We start from the raw sequence: 16,559 nt of genomic DNA on the forward strand, positions 1-16,559 counted from the left end.
CTGGCGTCGAGCTTTTTCGGAAAGGTTACCAGATAGGTATCAGCTTTGCGGTCGTAATCGGCGTGTCGTCCATGTCGAACCGGGTCGCTCTGCATTATCCGATACCCCAACAACCACAAGCGGTATTTCGGCAGGTGGAACAGTATCCGAAAGTCAGAAACAAGTCGAGCTAAAACCTGCTTCTCTTTTGCTGTTACGGTCAGATATTTCGGATCATCCGTAGCATGTCTGCCATAACCGATCAATACGATCGAATACCATGGAAATGGGAAGATAACCTGCACGAACGAAACTGCGTGATAATATGTTTCCATTATAAAACAATATTTTCAACCAACCAAATTGCGTTACGCGCCTTCATTTGGATCAGACTTGGTATATAGATAGTATGAGCATTAAGTAATTTTTACCAACAACGCATAAGCCATGCACAACACAAAACTGACCTTTACGGTATCAATATCCGCAGTGCTCGTTAAACCAGGAATAGCCGTTTGATACTGATACACGGTCCAGTCGTTGATGGGGCCGGGGACGATAACGTCGATGGGCGCTTTTCCGCTTGTCTTGAAGAGAATTCGGCAACGCAGCTCGGTTAAAGCCCGGGGTGACCAGTTATTGATGGTCAGTGTAAAGGTCTGTCCCGACTGCTGTACGGTGACACTGATGTTGAGAGGACTGGTGAAATCATCGGGAAAAAGGGTGTTAACGTCCAACTGACCATCCTGCCACTTTTTAGCTTTAATTATTGTCAGAGCCGGATTCGGAGCCACCGTGGGGCATTGCTGAACTATAAATGCAACATAGCATGCATAGTCTACATCCACTGTTACTGCGTACATTTGTATGATTACATTGCACACGAAAATGAAAAATACGGTAAACGGCTTACCGTCACACCGAGCAAAGCAGTACTCCCAACTTGTTTCCGTATAACACCAAGGCGCATCGTCTCCGCTGGGATTTCGACAGTAGTTATGATTGCCCTCCGTGACGAATTTGGTTAGTGACCAGTTCTTGCAGGGCAATCCACTAAAGGTTGTTGATTTCGTAACGGTGTACTTATTCAGCTGGCAAATAGGACTACCCGCTTCAGCGCACTCGTCGCCCTCACTGACGCAGGTCAACGTGTTCGCTACCGAAAGGAAATGGTAAATTTTGCGATCGACAAATCTTACTGAATTGTTTTGTCTGCAATAATTTTGACTTTTAATTAATAGAGGCCTAATACTACGATATTCAATAAGCGTTTACTCAACGCAAAATTAATACTGTATTGAACTACAATCACCAAGCAAAAGCCTAGACTAGTGCCTCGCATACAGTGTCACCTACTTGGACAATCTGGATAACAGTAGTTCCATCGTTCATTAGGATCCGTTGTGTAACACCATGGACCATCTGAGCCATCTGGATTGGCGCAAAAATTATGGGTACCCACTTCGGGAAATCGACTGTTGCTCCATGATTGGCAAGTCTTGCCGCTGACGGTGGTCGATTTGTTGGTTACAATGCCTTTACTTTGACACAAACCGGTCTTCTGGTAGGCGCACTTGTTGGTCTGATCCACGCACTGATACTTTGCTATAAATAAGGATATGCATGTTCATTAAGTTGCCGGTTTGCAGTTTTCGGACGCATTTTTTTACTTACGTTTTTCGCATGAATTCTTGAACAATGTAGCGGTTCCCGATGGCAAAGCCGTTGACGTCCATCGTTTGGCATGCGTGACGGTGGCACTCTCGTTTCCGTAGAGGACACAGTCCAGTGTTTTGGCGTAGTGTCCAATAGACGAGCAGCGAAAATCGTATACTTCGAGTGCATAACGACAAGCGACTTTACATTCATCCAGCGAATACTGCTTCAGCCATATCAGCGCCGGAAAGGGACCGACAGATGTCAGACTGTCGAAGCATGATACGTCCGGTGCTGCACAATCAGAACTGGTTAGTTTTTTTCTAAATTGTAACAATTATCAATAGGTAACTGTAGTAACGATGCTGCTTCTGCGTATGTACCTGCAGCGACATAGGCGCTGGCCAGCGTCAGTGCGACCGCGAATAATCTGGAAGAAAACAATAATACAGAAACCGACCTTACTGTGGTAATGGAAAGGTTAAAGGTCACCACGTAATTAGGGATGGCTTCCCTTTTGATTATCCAAGTAGGCTAATAAATTAACTGTACACTGTTTAATTTATGCAGGTATTCAAAGTCGCAGCCTTGGTCATAGGTTTAGTTTGCAGTATTTATCATCTTTTCAATACCGTTTTCGACCATTTTCATGCTTTAATACAGCTTATGGAAAACTTGCTAATACCACGGCAATAACTTACCTCAATAATTTTGTACTTGACTATTCAAACTTAAAACGGTAAGTTACAGTCATTAAAATTTTAAGAATTTAGAAGTACCTGCAGATAATCCCGACAGCCATTTGGCGTTGGTATGAGGCTTCAGCTTGCAATTGCATCCAGTTGCAGTCTGTACAGTACTTTACAACTCCAGGTCTGTAGTGCGCAGACGTTCGTTTAAATTCCAGAACGATCAAACGTCAGGTACCTCATGGTCAGGAGCCGTAGACCCAAGAAAACAACATTATTCCAAATAGTTATCAAGTAATTTTATGGACAATCCAGAAAGGTGAACTGCAACACGAAGACGTCGTGCCCAAACATGGACGAAAATTTATTGTGTCTGAAGTCTTGAGCCAATAACCCAAGTTATTGTACGTGGTCCAACAACTGGCCTGTGGTTCACCAGAGCAGTTGCATTATACGAACTTAAACGACGGGTTTAAAATTTTTACGGTACGTAATATTGCACTTCATTCATACTCGTACTTAAACTCTTTGTCCGTGCCTGGATTGCCAGATCTCGATGATCGGCATTTTGAAAAGAACACTTTACTTCCGACAGAAATATAGATATAAGTACTGATGAATCAGTGGTGGAACAACTGCGAGTAGGCACCAAGCAAACTTTTTGACTTTTCGAAAAAATGTCATTTTTTTGTACCTTTTTTCAAGTATTTTGAATACAATTTTTTTTCATGACAGGGTGCAACAAAAGGTTCATCTGGAACTTGTAGCTATAATCTTTGCCCTTTCACAAACGGGTTTGAATCAAGCCTACTTCCAAAGCGATGGTATGCAAATTGTGTTAAAAAAATCTGCTACCGGATTTTACTAGAATTAAATGTGCAAAGTGTCCATTCTTTGGCTTCTTACAATTAGCCAGACACGACCATTGGAATGTGTCACCGTAAAACAACTACTCTAGAAAGAATCCCTCTACCCGAAATATCAATTTGATGTACAATACATGTACAAGTACAACAGTTTACTTATGTTACGAGTTGGTTTAATATCTGCAATTACAGTTTTGAAACTGGGGAAATTGGAATCGTGGTTTCCAGAACATCATTCAACTCCTCCATTTTTTAAAAATAACTCAGAAGAAAACTGTTCTATGACGTTGTTGGACTTCACTTTTGTATATTAAAGCCATTGTTGTTTCAAATAAAATTAACACGATGTCACATTTGTCTCTCAAGACCAACTCAAACTTTCTGTTAGAAATTGTTATTATAAAAATGTTAATGTTTTGCATTACATTATATTTTGAATATTTTAGATCATTGCTCTACACAACAGGGGTTCTTTTATCAAGCTTTCTGAATCAAGCTTTTGTTTACAGAACATGGTAAAAATGTAGCAATTCAATAAATCAAGAATATGCACAACATCCAAATTAAGAAATCCACGGTAGTTTACAATCTTAAATGGCACGCGTCAAAGGTCACGTATAGCTTTCATGTTCTTCGTGCTGAATCACCGACTGGTGTTCCGAATCGGCGAGTCTTTTTGCGCCGCCAAACATTGGTTGTCCGGTTGTTTTCCTCCTCCATGCAAGATAACCAAGTACGGTTATAAGGGGTACAATTAAGGCGATAGCGACACCAATTCCCACCAGACCACCCGCAGATATGCCCTGGGACGGCGTGGCCGGAGTGGTTTCCACTCCGCCAATCGGGTCTTTTGATGGTGTGCTACCCGGCAATGTTATTGGTGGTGTTCGTCCGGTGGTCATTGTGGAAGATCGCATCGACGTCACCGTGGACGAACCTATAAACAGAAATTAAATATTCCGTATGAAAACTTGCTATCATTAGATCCAGTTTCTTACTACTCACCAGTGGGGCCTGGAGGCAGAGTTTGTGCCGAAGAGCGTGATGTTGTCGATGCGACGGTCGTTGTAGGGTCACTTGTGCCCGTTGTGGGGATTTTCCTCGTTTCGCAGATGTAGCCTCTGGGATGTTGGGCATTTACCTCACAAGCCATGTTCACCCATTTCCCGTCGTTACGCATTTCCGCGCAGGTCTCACGAGGCCAACTGGCACCAGGTTTGCCTGGAAAAATTTGCAATATTTTAGCACTACGCCACCGAAAAAATTTTCCGTGCAATGGACTGAGTGAAGTAAACATTTTTGAAAGCATCCCTTTTTTACTGACCTTCTGCCCAGTTAGCCACGCTACCAAACGGCACATCCGAATCCATCCACTTCCATTCATACCGGGATCCCCACATGTCCATTTGTTCTTCCACCAAACCGATCCAAGCTCCCGTTGAATGCTCCACATACTGCTGCAGACAGGCATTATCCTCCATGCTCCTTATCGATGCCAAACTACCATTTATAGCCGTACATGCATCTCTTGCTTCGGACCATGTATAATTTTTCGATTCGGTAGGCAATTCCACTTTGTAGCAGAAGGTACCACGGCAGTCAACTGAAAATCCCTCCGGACAAACACCGTTTACTGGTTCCGGATGCTTCGAACATTCCGCTAAAATTAGTCAGTAGTGATATTAACTTCGATGTATTTTTACTACAGACTGTACATAGTCTTAAGCTGTTAAGCACATATAAAAAATCTAACGTTTGCTTGCTTCTCGAATATTGCAGCACTTTTCACTTTTCTAAATTTAATTTGTTTTACAGTAACATACTACTCATCTGTGAATTTTCCTTATTTTTTGGCAATGCAAATTGGAAAATAACAAAATAATTGCAAGCTTGTTAACTACGATAGAAATCTTGCTGCTGGGTGTTTGTAATCTTTTTCGCTCACGATTTCTGATTTCGCAGACCGCGTAATTTTTCGCTGCCGCCGAGCAATGACCCGTTTGCCACACTCCATCATACGTCATGAAAACGCACGATGGCACACCGGTATCGGGTAGGGAATAAAACCCGGGGATGTTGTTGTATGTAGGCAGACATTCGCTGACCGTCCACCCGAGACTTCGTGATGTCACTTTCGATCCTATCCACGCCTCCGCGGAGGAAGTGTTAGCAAACTTGACCTTTTCAGCCAAAAGAACGTGGATTTGTGCGTTCTCGTAAACATTAGTAACCGAAGCAATACGGGATCCAGAATTTCCATCTCCACACAGGGCTACTCCATCATCCCAGGTACGCCTGCCAGCCGGCAGTTCGATCACTTTGAGGCAACCGCTGGGGAAATCGGTAAATCCAGCGGGGCAGTTCTGGGTTGGCGCAACCGCAGGAAACTGAGGATCTAAGCGACGATAAAAAATAATTCAACTATACTTTGCAGATATTTATTTTCAGCATTTCTCCCGACTCCAGAGTTACAAAAATACGAACCTTTTTTTACTTTGCAGATGTACGGGAGCCTTGTACGACAAAAATGATCATTCCATCGTCCCGCTCTTCCAGCTTCGCCAAGGATGTATACGCAAAGTGGTTCCTAAAAGTTAGTTTGTGATTAGCATTGTGTTACAGCCATTTAGCAACGGACGCCGTAAATTCAGAGTTACATCCAGAAATCTACTTCGTTATAATTATGGCAAAGGTCACACCTGTGGATAGGGAATAGGTTCATTAAAATCCCAGTTAGTATAGTCCAGAGGAGTGTCGTCGGTGTAGAAAAACGACTGCTTTTGTGAGTCTTCGAATAATCCCATCCACCTATCGACTCTATCTTTTCCCATTTGTGCCACTACAAATGACTCCTCCAGTATGTCGTGGATGGACAGCAGATGCGACTGCTTGGAGAAATCATCGTTTGGATAAATGAATTTGCAGTTGGTGTGGGCTGTGTTCCAACCTGCTTGAGTAAGGGCCGCAGAAAAATAATAACAGCTTTCTCCTGTTATAAAAAATTAAAGAGTTAATTAAAATTAAAATCTTAAAATCTTGGAAGTACTGTTTAGTAGTGTTTACCATCAGGTACGCGAAAAACTGTATTGCTTACTGAATGGTACACAGTTCGGACATGGACAGCCCCAGGTTTCATAACTCGCCGGTGGTGTCGGGGTCACAGTCGGCACAATAGGTGTTCGGCGCTTTTTACAAACATACGGAAAATCCACTCCGCACACTTCATCCTTCCATTTGCCAGTGCGACTGTCCATAGTCACACAAGCCTCCACACCAAAAGGATGGGGCTCACCGGGCGCCCATGCGCGGAAGTACGAAGTGGACCCGTCGACCCATGCATGCTGATTCGTGGCGACGTCACGCAGCCGCAATCCAATCCAAAATTGAGTAGCGTTGCCTGCTTGCTTGCCTAGCACGGTCGTAAGAAAGTCCTGCTGGTCTGCTTCGACGGTTGCTAAATGTGCTTGAGCACTATTGCACAGTGTTTCCGCATTGCCCCAGTTTACGTCGAAACGGGAAACAAGGAAACACGAATCAGACTGGGGGTGATAAAACCAATCGCCATGTGAACTTTCTCCGCAAGTTTCTAAAAGGGTGATACAAATTTCACCAACAATGGACAACAGATCCGCATAAGTAACTTTTTTTTGTAAATGCGTGCCACTTTAAATAGTCTGTGAAAAATTATTTTTAAAAAAGTGGCTTAAAATTTTCAGTAAACTTACCGTTTTTTTCTATTGTTTTCTCCGTTTCACAAATGTATCCCCTGGGATGCTGATGCCTTCCATCGCAACCGTAATTGTACCACTTTCCATCGCTTCCCATCTCCGCGCATGGCTCGCGAGCAAATCCACTCCCGCTTGGTTTACCTGATTAACAAAACAAGCGCATGTTGCTGTGTCAGGGATGTGACCATTTCGCTAAACACTTTTCTCGACGGTGTACCCGGTCCCCAGTTGTTGAAGCTTCCAAACTGCGCGGCCGGATCCATCCACGACCATTCGTACCTGCCGGGCCAGCTGCTGTCCACCTGCTTCTCAACCAGGCCTATCCATGCACCGGTCGAGTGCTCCACCCATCGCTGTAAACAAATATTCTCTTCTTCGCTGCGTATTGACGCCAGGCTTCCGTTCAGAGCAACGCAGGCTGCTTTGGCTTCGTTCCACGTGTACGAGACATTTTTGGTTGGTGTAGGAACTTCCACTCGGTAACAGAACTGACCACCGCAGTCAATGCTGGCTCCATCGGGACATGTTCCGTTGACTGGCTCCGGAGCTTTTGGACATTCGGCTAAAAAACTCAGTATTTGGTTCAGGTACTTAATTAAATCTTGCGTAATTATATGTTACATAGGCACAGTTGGTTTAAAATATGGTTCCAATCAAATATGAACTGTACTAATGCGTATATATAATCGTGTAAGATATATTTGTATATGAATATAGCTATACAGCATAAAATTAAACTTTGATCTGGGACTTACGTTCACGAACTTCACAAACAGCATAATAAATTAGATCGGCGGTACAAGGAGCCGTATGCCAAACTCCATCGTATGTAAAGACTCCGCAGGTTGTCATATCGACTGTCGGTACGGAGTAGAATTCACGAATGTTGTTGTATGTCGGCAGACATCCGCTCGTCGGCCACGACAGCTTCCTCTGTCGTTCTTGCAATCCAATCCATGCTTTAGCATAGGAATCGTTTTTGAACCCAAGCCTTTCCGCCAGCAGTACGTGAATCTGGGCGTTCTCGTAAACATTCGTTATACTGGCAATACGCGATCCAGTGGTTTGACTACGGCACGTGGCTACTGCGCTGTCCCAATCATGCAGTCCAGATAATTCTATAACTTTGAAACAAGCGTCTCCTACACCGCTGAATCCAGTAGGACACTTTGTAGTTGGTGGCGCAGTTGGTGGGCTGAATTTAGCGTCTGGATATGAAAAATTATTATTGTTTTTTTCAATATAAATTTTCTTTTTGGATACAATATTAATCATGAAGCACATCTGACCTTTTTTCATTTTGCAGATGTACGGATATCTGTCGCGACAAAAGTGGTCATTCCATGTTCCGGCTCGTCCCGCTTCTCCCAGAATGTATACGCAGAGAGACTCCTAAGATTTGAACGAGATATATATGAACGGCTAACGAGCAAACATCATGGAAAATAAATAAACAGCTACATATATGAATGCGAACCGTGGTAAGTAAGCAACTGCCATAAGAGTATTGCCACAGCCCAATAATACTACTAATATTAATGTTACTGGGCTGTGGTATTGCTCACTAGTGCTAACCTGTGGATACGGTACGGGCTCACTGAAATCCCAGTTTGTATAATCAAACGGTGTGTCATCACTGTAAAACCATCCTTTCTTTTGTCTGTCCTCGAAAAGACCCATCCATCTATTCACCCGGTCTCTTCCCATCTGAGCTACTACGAATGACTGCTCCAAAGCGTCATGAATAGATAAAAGTTGCGAACTTTTAGTATGGTCCTCTTCGTTCATGTACAGATATCCGCAACTAGCGTGCGCATTATTCCAGTCCGCTTGAGAAAGTGGTGAAGAGAAGAAATAACAACTATCCCCTGATAAAAATTAAAAATGATTACATATACCAATGCCTAACAATTGTTGTTAATTGAAATAAAAATGTTATCGTTTACTCGTGAAAACTGAGCGTGACCAGTCATGTTATACCGATCACATTGCGATTATTATTCTTATTATTATTATTATTAATGTTTATTGTCCTATGCACGGAGCAGTTGCTCCCTCTAGGCTACAGACAGCAGAAGTAAGAAAGAAAAAGAAAATACGATAAGAAAGAAAATACGATAAGAAATTACGATAAGAAAGGCGACCCTTACTGAATGGTCAACATCCTGTTAAAAAATACTTGTTTATACTTATGTAGGCTTGACAATATTTCTCGTTAAAATAAAATGACGTCGTTGTGATAATGAATATGACCATATTATCGATGCAATTTAGGAAAGGTCACCCTTACTGAATGATAAACATCCTGGGCATTGTGTAGGACAGCCCCAGGTATTCCAAGCCGATGACGGTGGGGGTGTCGCCGTCGCTATCGATATTGGGTTCGGACTCCTCCGGCAGATAAACTCGAAAGCCACACCGCATACTTCGTCTCTCCATTTTCCAATGCGATTGTCCATTGAGACGCAGGCTTCCACTCCGAAAGGATGTGGCTCATCAGCGGCCCAGGCGCGGAAATGCGAATTGGACCCATCCACCCACGCGTGCTGATTGGTGGCAACATCGCGTAAACGTAAGCCAATCCAAAACTGTGTGTTAGTTGTCGTTTGCTTCGATATGACCATGGCCAGGAAATCGTGTTGTCCAGCATCGATGCTGGCGAGGTTTGATTCAATGCCGTTACAGAAGCTCTGAGCGCTCATCCACGATTCTTGGAAACGGGAGACAAAAAAGCAAGTATCAGATTGTGCATGGTAGAACCAATCTCCTCTGGCCGAATATGGTCCACACGTTTCTGAAATAATATTTAAAATTGCATGAATAATAAATAACTTGAAAGTAGTAATAAAGCGTCCGTTTTTGATAAAAAGACACTTGACAAATTACAAATTCTACATAAATACACAGCGACTACAGTTTCTCACGATTGGTTTCGATAGTTGGCGGCAAGGTTGGTAATTCTTCTCCTTCTGTGTAAAATCCCTTCGGGACTTCACAAACCCATCCCCATGATAGTTGGCAGTTCTGCTTAATCCATGATCCAGTGTACGCTTCCATTGCCACACAATCGACAACATCTGTTGTGCTGTGATCCAACATGGAATTGAAGAAAGTGTTCGTGCCGTAGACGCTTCCGTCGGACCACGCCCAGGACTGATCTTTCTCTTTCAACCCAATCCAAAAGTTTTCCCTTTGCTGGTTCGCCTGCCAAGAGGTATATGGCAGCATAAAGCTGATAACATTCTGTTCGTTGAGAGAGTCAATGGATGCCAGATGACCTCGATAACCGATGCAGAAATCTTCCGCTTCCTGCCATGTGAGCTTCCTTAAAGCTGGACCGCTAGCAGTTGCCGCGGCCGAAGGATCAAACAACTATCAATTGAAACAATATAATAACTATGAGGAAAGCAAATGGCGATGTATAAAAATTTATGTATACGGTATAAGTAGCATGAATATATACTGCGGTAGTAGTAATCGTAATCTGTTGTAGTCTTACGTCATAGTAAATGCATGTTACCGGTACGATTTTATTTTTTGATTATTACTGCACACAAAATGAGACATGATTTCGATACTCACTTTGTAGCAACTCCTTGATACTGTATCGGGTGTCCTCCAATCTTTTGGGCATCCACTGACGAATGCCGTCGGAGCCGGAGTGGGCGGTGTCCAGCCTTCGCGTCTCCCTTCACAAAGTGCAAACTTGTACGACGAACAGGGGTTCACATACCACTCCCCGGGATTGTGCAGATCCCCTCTGGCCGCCACCAGCGCCACACATCCTCGGTTTCCTTGAGAGACATGCGGCTCACTGTGCGCCCAGTTGGTGTACGCCACATTCTCCCCGGTCACCCATTTCTTGAAGGCATCCCACGGCATCTCTTCTTCTTTCAGTCCAATCCAGTAATCCGAACTCCACTGTCCAATTAAGTGTGCAATAAATTCCTGCTTATCTGCATTGTTAATGATCACCAGATCGGCATCAAAATGTTTGCGGCACATAGCCCGCGCGTCCTCAAAGGTCAACGGCTCCCGCTGTCCGCTGGGATTGCTGGCGTCGTTGCCCATGTACAGACAGGATTCTTTGTACCCGTAACCCCAGCGGCGACAACCGGTATCGTGGGGTGGAGTGATACATTCCGGTGGGAGGAGCTCCGTTTTCACTTCCGGTAGCATACAGACAAATGGACGTTGTGTACCGCAGGAGTAGGAGTCAATCGTTGTTCCTGTTACAGCCACGCAGTCGACATCCGTCGGATTGGGTTTACCCGGTCTGGCGATCTGGTCATTCCAGGGAGTGTACAGCACCGGACTACCGTCGTCGTTGCGGTAGATACGAGGGTCAACTGGCTGCGCTCTGCTGTTCAGACCAATCCATGCATCTCGCAGCATTTCTTTCATTTGCTGCAGCTGTGTTTGGGATGCGATGGCGGCGAGATGGGCTTGCTCTTTCCGACAAGTCTCACTTGCAACCGTCCAGGACACCGCCGTCACATTGCGTCGAAAACAGCTCGTACCTTGATGATGCCAACCTTTTGGACAGCCGTACGTAAAATCTGCAAAAAAGTTCATTTCATTTTTACTAATAATATTTACGATTATTAGGATCTATAAAATTAACCTGACTGATATGATTAAAAGCGTGTACCCATGACAAATTTACATAAACTCGTGCAGACTGAGTGAACATCACTAAATCTTCACAGATTATTTAATAGAGGTTACACGAATACAGAATGAAGTACCAAATGGCAGTGCTGTGGTAGTCGAAGTAATTGTCTGCGTAATGTTGGCTGGTTTTTTGCATACGGAAAATCGTAGTTGATTATTGCAAGATTCTGGCAACCAACCCCCTCCGCTTGCTTTCAAGGTGACACAGGCCGGATTTCTCGTTGAGGCAGAGTCAAATTTTGCGTCTGCAGCACAATATGCGTGTTTTTAACTAATTGTAACTGTTTAGGAATATTTGCATCTTTTTCAGAGAAAACTGATCCACGTTGCGCAGCAAGCCTTACTTGACGCGAAATTGGTGTAAGCAACCGGTAGTTCCCAAATTTGTCCACTACGACCTTTCCAGTACCACTGGTCGGGCTTTTCAATCTGCAAGGCAGTCCAGTACGAAGCATCGGTTGTCATCAGTGATGATGTCAAATTTCGCCGCCCATTCAGCATTTCTGCTCAAAATTATGCTTGTTAAGCATTGGAAGCTTTATAATATAAGCGAGGCAGACGATTTGATCTTAAGAAAATATTAGACACAATTTTACTAGAATTGCTTTTGGAACACGTGCGTGTTTACGTTTACGAACCAACGACATCCCGTTCTTCTTCCGGCGAAGTGAGGTATAGTAGTTGACTATCTGGACCTTCACTGTGGCACACTTGTAAAGCCAAACCAAAATTCAGCGTTTCCAAGTTAAGTTTATAGCAGTTACTGCCGATTAAAACCCAATTCTCTCCACACTCAGGGTAAAAGAAGGTTGGTTCGGGTTTTGGAGGAGCTGGTTCTAGAATATTCATGTAATTATAAGATATCAGAGCGTAATTTATTCCTTGTAATGCGTTCAAGCAGCATTTAATTTTTTCGTTATGAAGCCTGTAATTGCTAAAACCTAATTAAAATTCAGCATTTACCTCCCCGATGAGTGCATATGAATGGTTTCTTATCACTGCACGGACGAGAAAACCATTTTCCTCGATAATAATCGTACGTCGATATATCCATTATAAAGCAGTAGGCATTATCGTCTATTGTTACTTGTCCAAGATTCTTGTAGTCCGCCTCGCTCACCTGCAACACCGGCGACCAGTAACATCAGCAAGCTGGGATTACCACATGTGATAAGCAGACTTTTTAAGTAATTAAGATACATTTAATTACGGCACTTGCATTTCTTCCGTCGGCATACTGTAGGAAGCTGTCTAAATCAGAGTTCATATTTGGTCTAATCACGCGAAATCCAATCCAGGTATCCGTAGAGAGCTGATCTACATCAAACAGTCATGCAGTGCACCCCAAATTTTATTTGCACACAATTACAGGCATATGAATGACAATAAGAACATAGATTTTGATACGTAATGTGTCTGACCTTTAATGTAGTTGTTCTCCGCCATACTGTCAATTTGAACCAGGAGAGAATTTATTTGGTAGCATGCTGCACGCGCTGCATCCCAGGTGACGAGATCAGATGAAAACCAGTAGCATCGATCGTGATACAGAACAAATGGAGGATCACACTTTAAAGGCTCTGAAAATGTACATTATTGATGGCGTACAATTTTTATTACGTATATCTATTACGAAGTTCTTCAACATTTTCTTACTAGCGTTTAACTTCTGTTCTCACAAAGCCACAATGCCAGCTGAACATGTGGTGCGAAAATGAGTAACGTTTTTTTATGGTGTTTTGGAAATTCAAACTCACCATGTACAGCATCAGCTTGCACTGCATCCTGTGGACCAGCTTGACAAATGAAGTTGGACGGACTACCACAGTGAGTCGTCTCCCATGGTAAGGGTATGACACTTGTCGCACCTAAAATCGTCGGCATTTGTGTTTACAAATACTTGCGTTAACAGTACAGTACTTACGACAAAAAATGGCTTTACAAAAAGCTTTTAGGGCGTTTCACTTTTATTCTTTTATTATACAGCTACCTGAAGCTACCGCGCCCATTCGAGCACAGAACTGTTTCCCTTGCACCGCTGGCAGAGGTTGTGCAAATCCCCAGTTGAAATATCCTCCACTGCTTAAATCGTCGGGAGTGGTCAACCAAGAATACGATCCCGATCCAAAACCTAAAAAAGGGCTGTTCCGTATAATACAAAAATAATTACGCTTTAAAAAGGTCATCAACTACATCGGATGACACAAATTATGATTTGAATTGATTTTGTCAGTTAGTAGCTAGCCGAGAGTCTCCATACAGTACTTACTGCTGAGACCAATCCAGAATTGTTTGCTCCAAACTCCCGGTGCAGTTTCCCATTCCAGTCCCAGAGCCGATATTCGTGCTTCCAAGAACTGCTGAACGGAGGGGTTTTGTACGACAACTAAATGGCCGCCTTGATTTTGACACTCCGTCGATGCGTCGTTCCACGTCTTCTTATCGCTATCAGATCCGTGGATTTGGTAACAGTGATTGCCGTAATGATTCCAACCGTATGGGCAAATCTCTGGAGATCGGATGACAACAAAACTTACAAAAACATTTTTTACCTTGTGTGTCGACATAAAAAAATCACGCTCCGGTGAAACAATTCGAGTACCCAGAACTTACCCATATCGGTTTCACACGCAAAGGCTTTTTGCGCTCTGTCGCATTCGTCCACTTCCGTGCCGATGCGCCATTTCGGCACAATTTGGTAACTACCGGCAATAAACTCTTCTGTTTTTATATCCTGTGTTGCACAGTGTTGTCTTCCTGCAGGCAAATTATTCCTATAACAAGGCCATGTGAAATGTTAATAAAACCATTTAAAAGCGGCATATAATACGGGTGCACAATTGTACGTACAATATAACGGTAATATTGGAACTTCCGATAGCAATCCACGGATCAGTATCTCCCGGCCTTATAACCGAAGTGTCGTCTTCCCACGCAACCAGCTGAGCATTAAACCCGGTTTGTGGTTTGGTGACCGTTAAACCAATCCACATCTCTTTGACATTGAATTTCACCAAAAGATTCGTTAGGTAATCTGTTTCGCTGGGATCACTCGGCACGGCAATATGAGATCCTTCAGCACTATTTTATTACAATCAAAATCACATAAGAGCAAAAAAGAAAATGGCGGGATAGCAAAACCACACGTACAGGCATATTCTTGCCGCTTCGTTCCACGTGGTCAACATGGCTGATGTATCGGACGTTGTATACATTTTCAAGCAGCGGCCATTGAAGTACGCCCATCCATCTTCTGTTTTGCACAGTGGTCGACTAGCTATTCAAAGACATATTTTCATTAGATAAGTCAAGCTGCAAAATAATTCCAATGTTTACAATATTTGGCTTTGCAGATGTAATTCATATCACTTTGAGCATCCGGAAAGGTCATAGCCACTTTGGGAACCCATTTAGCTTGAGACGAGTCGGCTTCCATGTACACCCGTGCTTTAAGTTTGCTAGATTCCATAGAAGTTTGGAACGAGAAATCCAGTGCCGGATTACTGAAACAGAGCGACTAAAGCTTTTGCCAAAAAAATTTAAATGATACATACATCAGAGATGTTGCGTAAAAATTCACTAACTAGCGGCACATTAGAAATTATTGCTGTGTACTCGTATGATACGTACGTAAGTATTCAGATATCTCTAATTGCAGAAGTACAGATCTATGTACATAATAATTACGAGTATTATATGCATAGAAATATAAATATTCCTCACCGGGGATTTTTGCTGTAATTGCCATTAATGTATTCCATTTGTTACAAACTTAAATTAATTTCACATTATACCGTAGGTACAGCGTCGATTGTTTTTTTGTGGAAGACGGGTATATTCAATTAAACAGAGTAATTAATTAGCGGTATGCTACTAAGATAACCTACAAATCTCCAAGATCTCCCAGTGAGAACACGCGGTCTACACCGGTCCATTTCCACACACCGGTCTCGAACGATAGACCAATCCAGTAACGGTGATCATAAAAGTCTCGGGACCGCATATTCAATTCCAGAAATTCCTGTAAATATTTTCGAACGATACTGTCTGTAAAATCCATTGTACGTCTGTAATTATGTTCTTGACCGACGTACCCGCTCGGGAGCATTTTGGACATCGACCAGCTGTCCACCTTGGACCATGCAGTCTGACTGTGCTTCGCTAAAAGTTCGCCTTTCCCGGCCGTTTTCGCTTCGATGCACAAATAAGTAACAGAAAGTGCTGTTTCGGCGGGGTGTCCATTCTGGTCCGGGACAACGGTATCCGTATGCATTTGTCACTGCAAATTACCAGAAGATTACTTATTAAATTTTTCCTCTATGCTGAATACAGAGTATCAAGCTTAATTTTAATCGACATTCGCGTCTGTCATCGATGCAAGACTAACAATTATAAACACATTTTGGGTTTGGTTTCTCTACAACCTCACTTACCTAGTACAGCACTTATAACAATTAATCCAAGTGTCAGTATTTCGGGCCTCAACATTTTTTAGGATAGAAAATATACAGCAAATCTAAATTGTAAACCTCTATACGAGAAATTTGTAAGGAAACTGTCAAGCGGAAGCCATGATGTTCGGCAGTTTTGTCACACATATGCATGAGTTCTGCTGCAGTACTACAGCGCTCAAGTAAGCTGGGTATACGCTATACGTTTTACTCGCTGCAGTTGAATTTTCGTTTTCCATTTTTATGATAAAGTTGAATTTACAAGATTACAATTAACCCCAGCCCCGAATCGCTATTCAACTGTTTGTTGTCTGAACCGATAGTTTCATTTACCACTAAAGAAAAGAAACAATAATAATATTGTTACTCAGCGTAAGACCTTATCGACAGCGGGTTATCGCCGTTTGCTACTACAGTGTATGTGTACGACAAAATTGCGTTGTGCATATAGATAGATTGAGCAATTTAGTTATGCATAATGCATAATTAATCATATGCAGTTCTTATTGCCCACTT

At 42.9% G+C, this 16,559-nt stretch overlaps 2 protein-coding genes across 2 annotated transcripts; both read right to left on the minus strand.

Annotated features, from left to right (window-relative positions):
- Positions 1–1,224: 1,224 nt before the first annotated feature.
- LOC129597616 (uncharacterized) lies at positions 1,225–2,440 on the minus strand. The gene is made up of 5 exons (XM_055495242.1): positions 2,415–2,440; positions 2,019–2,065; positions 1,654–1,929; positions 1,442–1,584; positions 1,225–1,230 (listed from the first exon to the last, which is right to left on the minus strand). The coding sequence occupies exons 1-5, from the start codon at positions 2,435–2,437 to the stop codon at positions 1,225–1,227; spliced, it is 495 nt and encodes a 164-aa protein (XP_055351217.1). The 5' UTR covers positions 2,438–2,440.
- A 1,199-nt stretch (positions 2,441–3,639) lies between these two features.
- On the minus strand, positions 3,640–16,226 carry LOC129597631 (uncharacterized). The gene is made up of 31 exons (XM_055495263.1): positions 16,026–16,226; positions 15,687–15,871; positions 15,480–15,613; positions 14,929–15,095; positions 14,743–14,869; positions 14,443–14,673; positions 14,206–14,366; positions 13,862–14,101; positions 13,583–13,723; positions 13,350–13,460; positions 13,014–13,172; positions 12,812–12,909; positions 12,556–12,712; positions 12,231–12,428; positions 11,937–12,095; positions 11,667–11,837; positions 10,501–11,477; positions 9,843–10,290; positions 9,209–9,712; positions 8,494–8,786; positions 8,208–8,310; positions 7,674–8,126; positions 7,136–7,480; positions 6,916–7,059; positions 6,285–6,776; positions 5,890–6,179; positions 5,675–5,777; positions 5,136–5,585; positions 4,515–4,850; positions 4,196–4,411; positions 3,640–4,127 (listed from the first exon to the last, which is right to left on the minus strand). Exons 1-31 carry the CDS (start codon positions 16,078–16,080, stop codon positions 3,802–3,804), a joined length of 7,974 nt encoding a protein of 2,657 aa, XP_055351238.1. The 5' UTR covers positions 16,081–16,226; the 3' UTR covers positions 3,640–3,801.
- Between the last annotated feature and the right edge of the window lie 333 nt (positions 16,227–16,559).

Source organism: Paramacrobiotus metropolitanus, unplaced genomic scaffold, assembly GCF_019649055.1.
Source record: "Paramacrobiotus metropolitanus isolate TYO unplaced genomic scaffold, Prichtersi_v1.0 Parri_scaffold0000107, whole genome shotgun sequence".
NCBI classification, from domain to species: domain Eukaryota; kingdom Metazoa; phylum Tardigrada; class Eutardigrada; order Parachela; family Macrobiotidae; genus Paramacrobiotus; species Paramacrobiotus metropolitanus.

What these genes read in the sequence shown, in the direction of transcription:
- LOC129597616 (XM_055495242.1), bottom strand. Translation starts at nt 2,437, where the DNA reads ATGGCTGTCGGGATTATCTGCAG. An exon ending in GCTGTCGGGATTATCTGCAG is followed by an intron (nt 2,066 to 2,414) that starts GTACTTCTAAAT and finishes GTTTTCTTCCAG; the next exon opens with ATTATTCGCGGTCGCACTGA. An exon ending in CAGCGCCTATGTCGCTGCAG is followed by an intron (nt 1,930 to 2,018) that starts GTACATACGCAG and finishes CTGATTGTGCAG; the next exon opens with CACCGGACGTATCATGCTTC.
- LOC129597631 (XM_055495263.1), bottom strand. Translation starts at nt 16,080, where the DNA reads ATGTTGAGGCCCGAAATACTGACACTTGGATTAATTGTTATAAGTGCT. An exon ending in GCCAACTATCGAAACCAATC is followed by an intron (nt 9,713 to 9,842) that starts GTGAGAAACTGT and finishes ATATTATTTCAG; the next exon opens with AAACGTGTGGACCATATTCG. An exon ending in GAAAACAATAGAAAAAAACG is followed by an intron (nt 6,777 to 6,915) that starts GTAAGTTTACTG and finishes TCACCCTTTTAG; the next exon opens with AAACTTGCGGAGAAAGTTCA.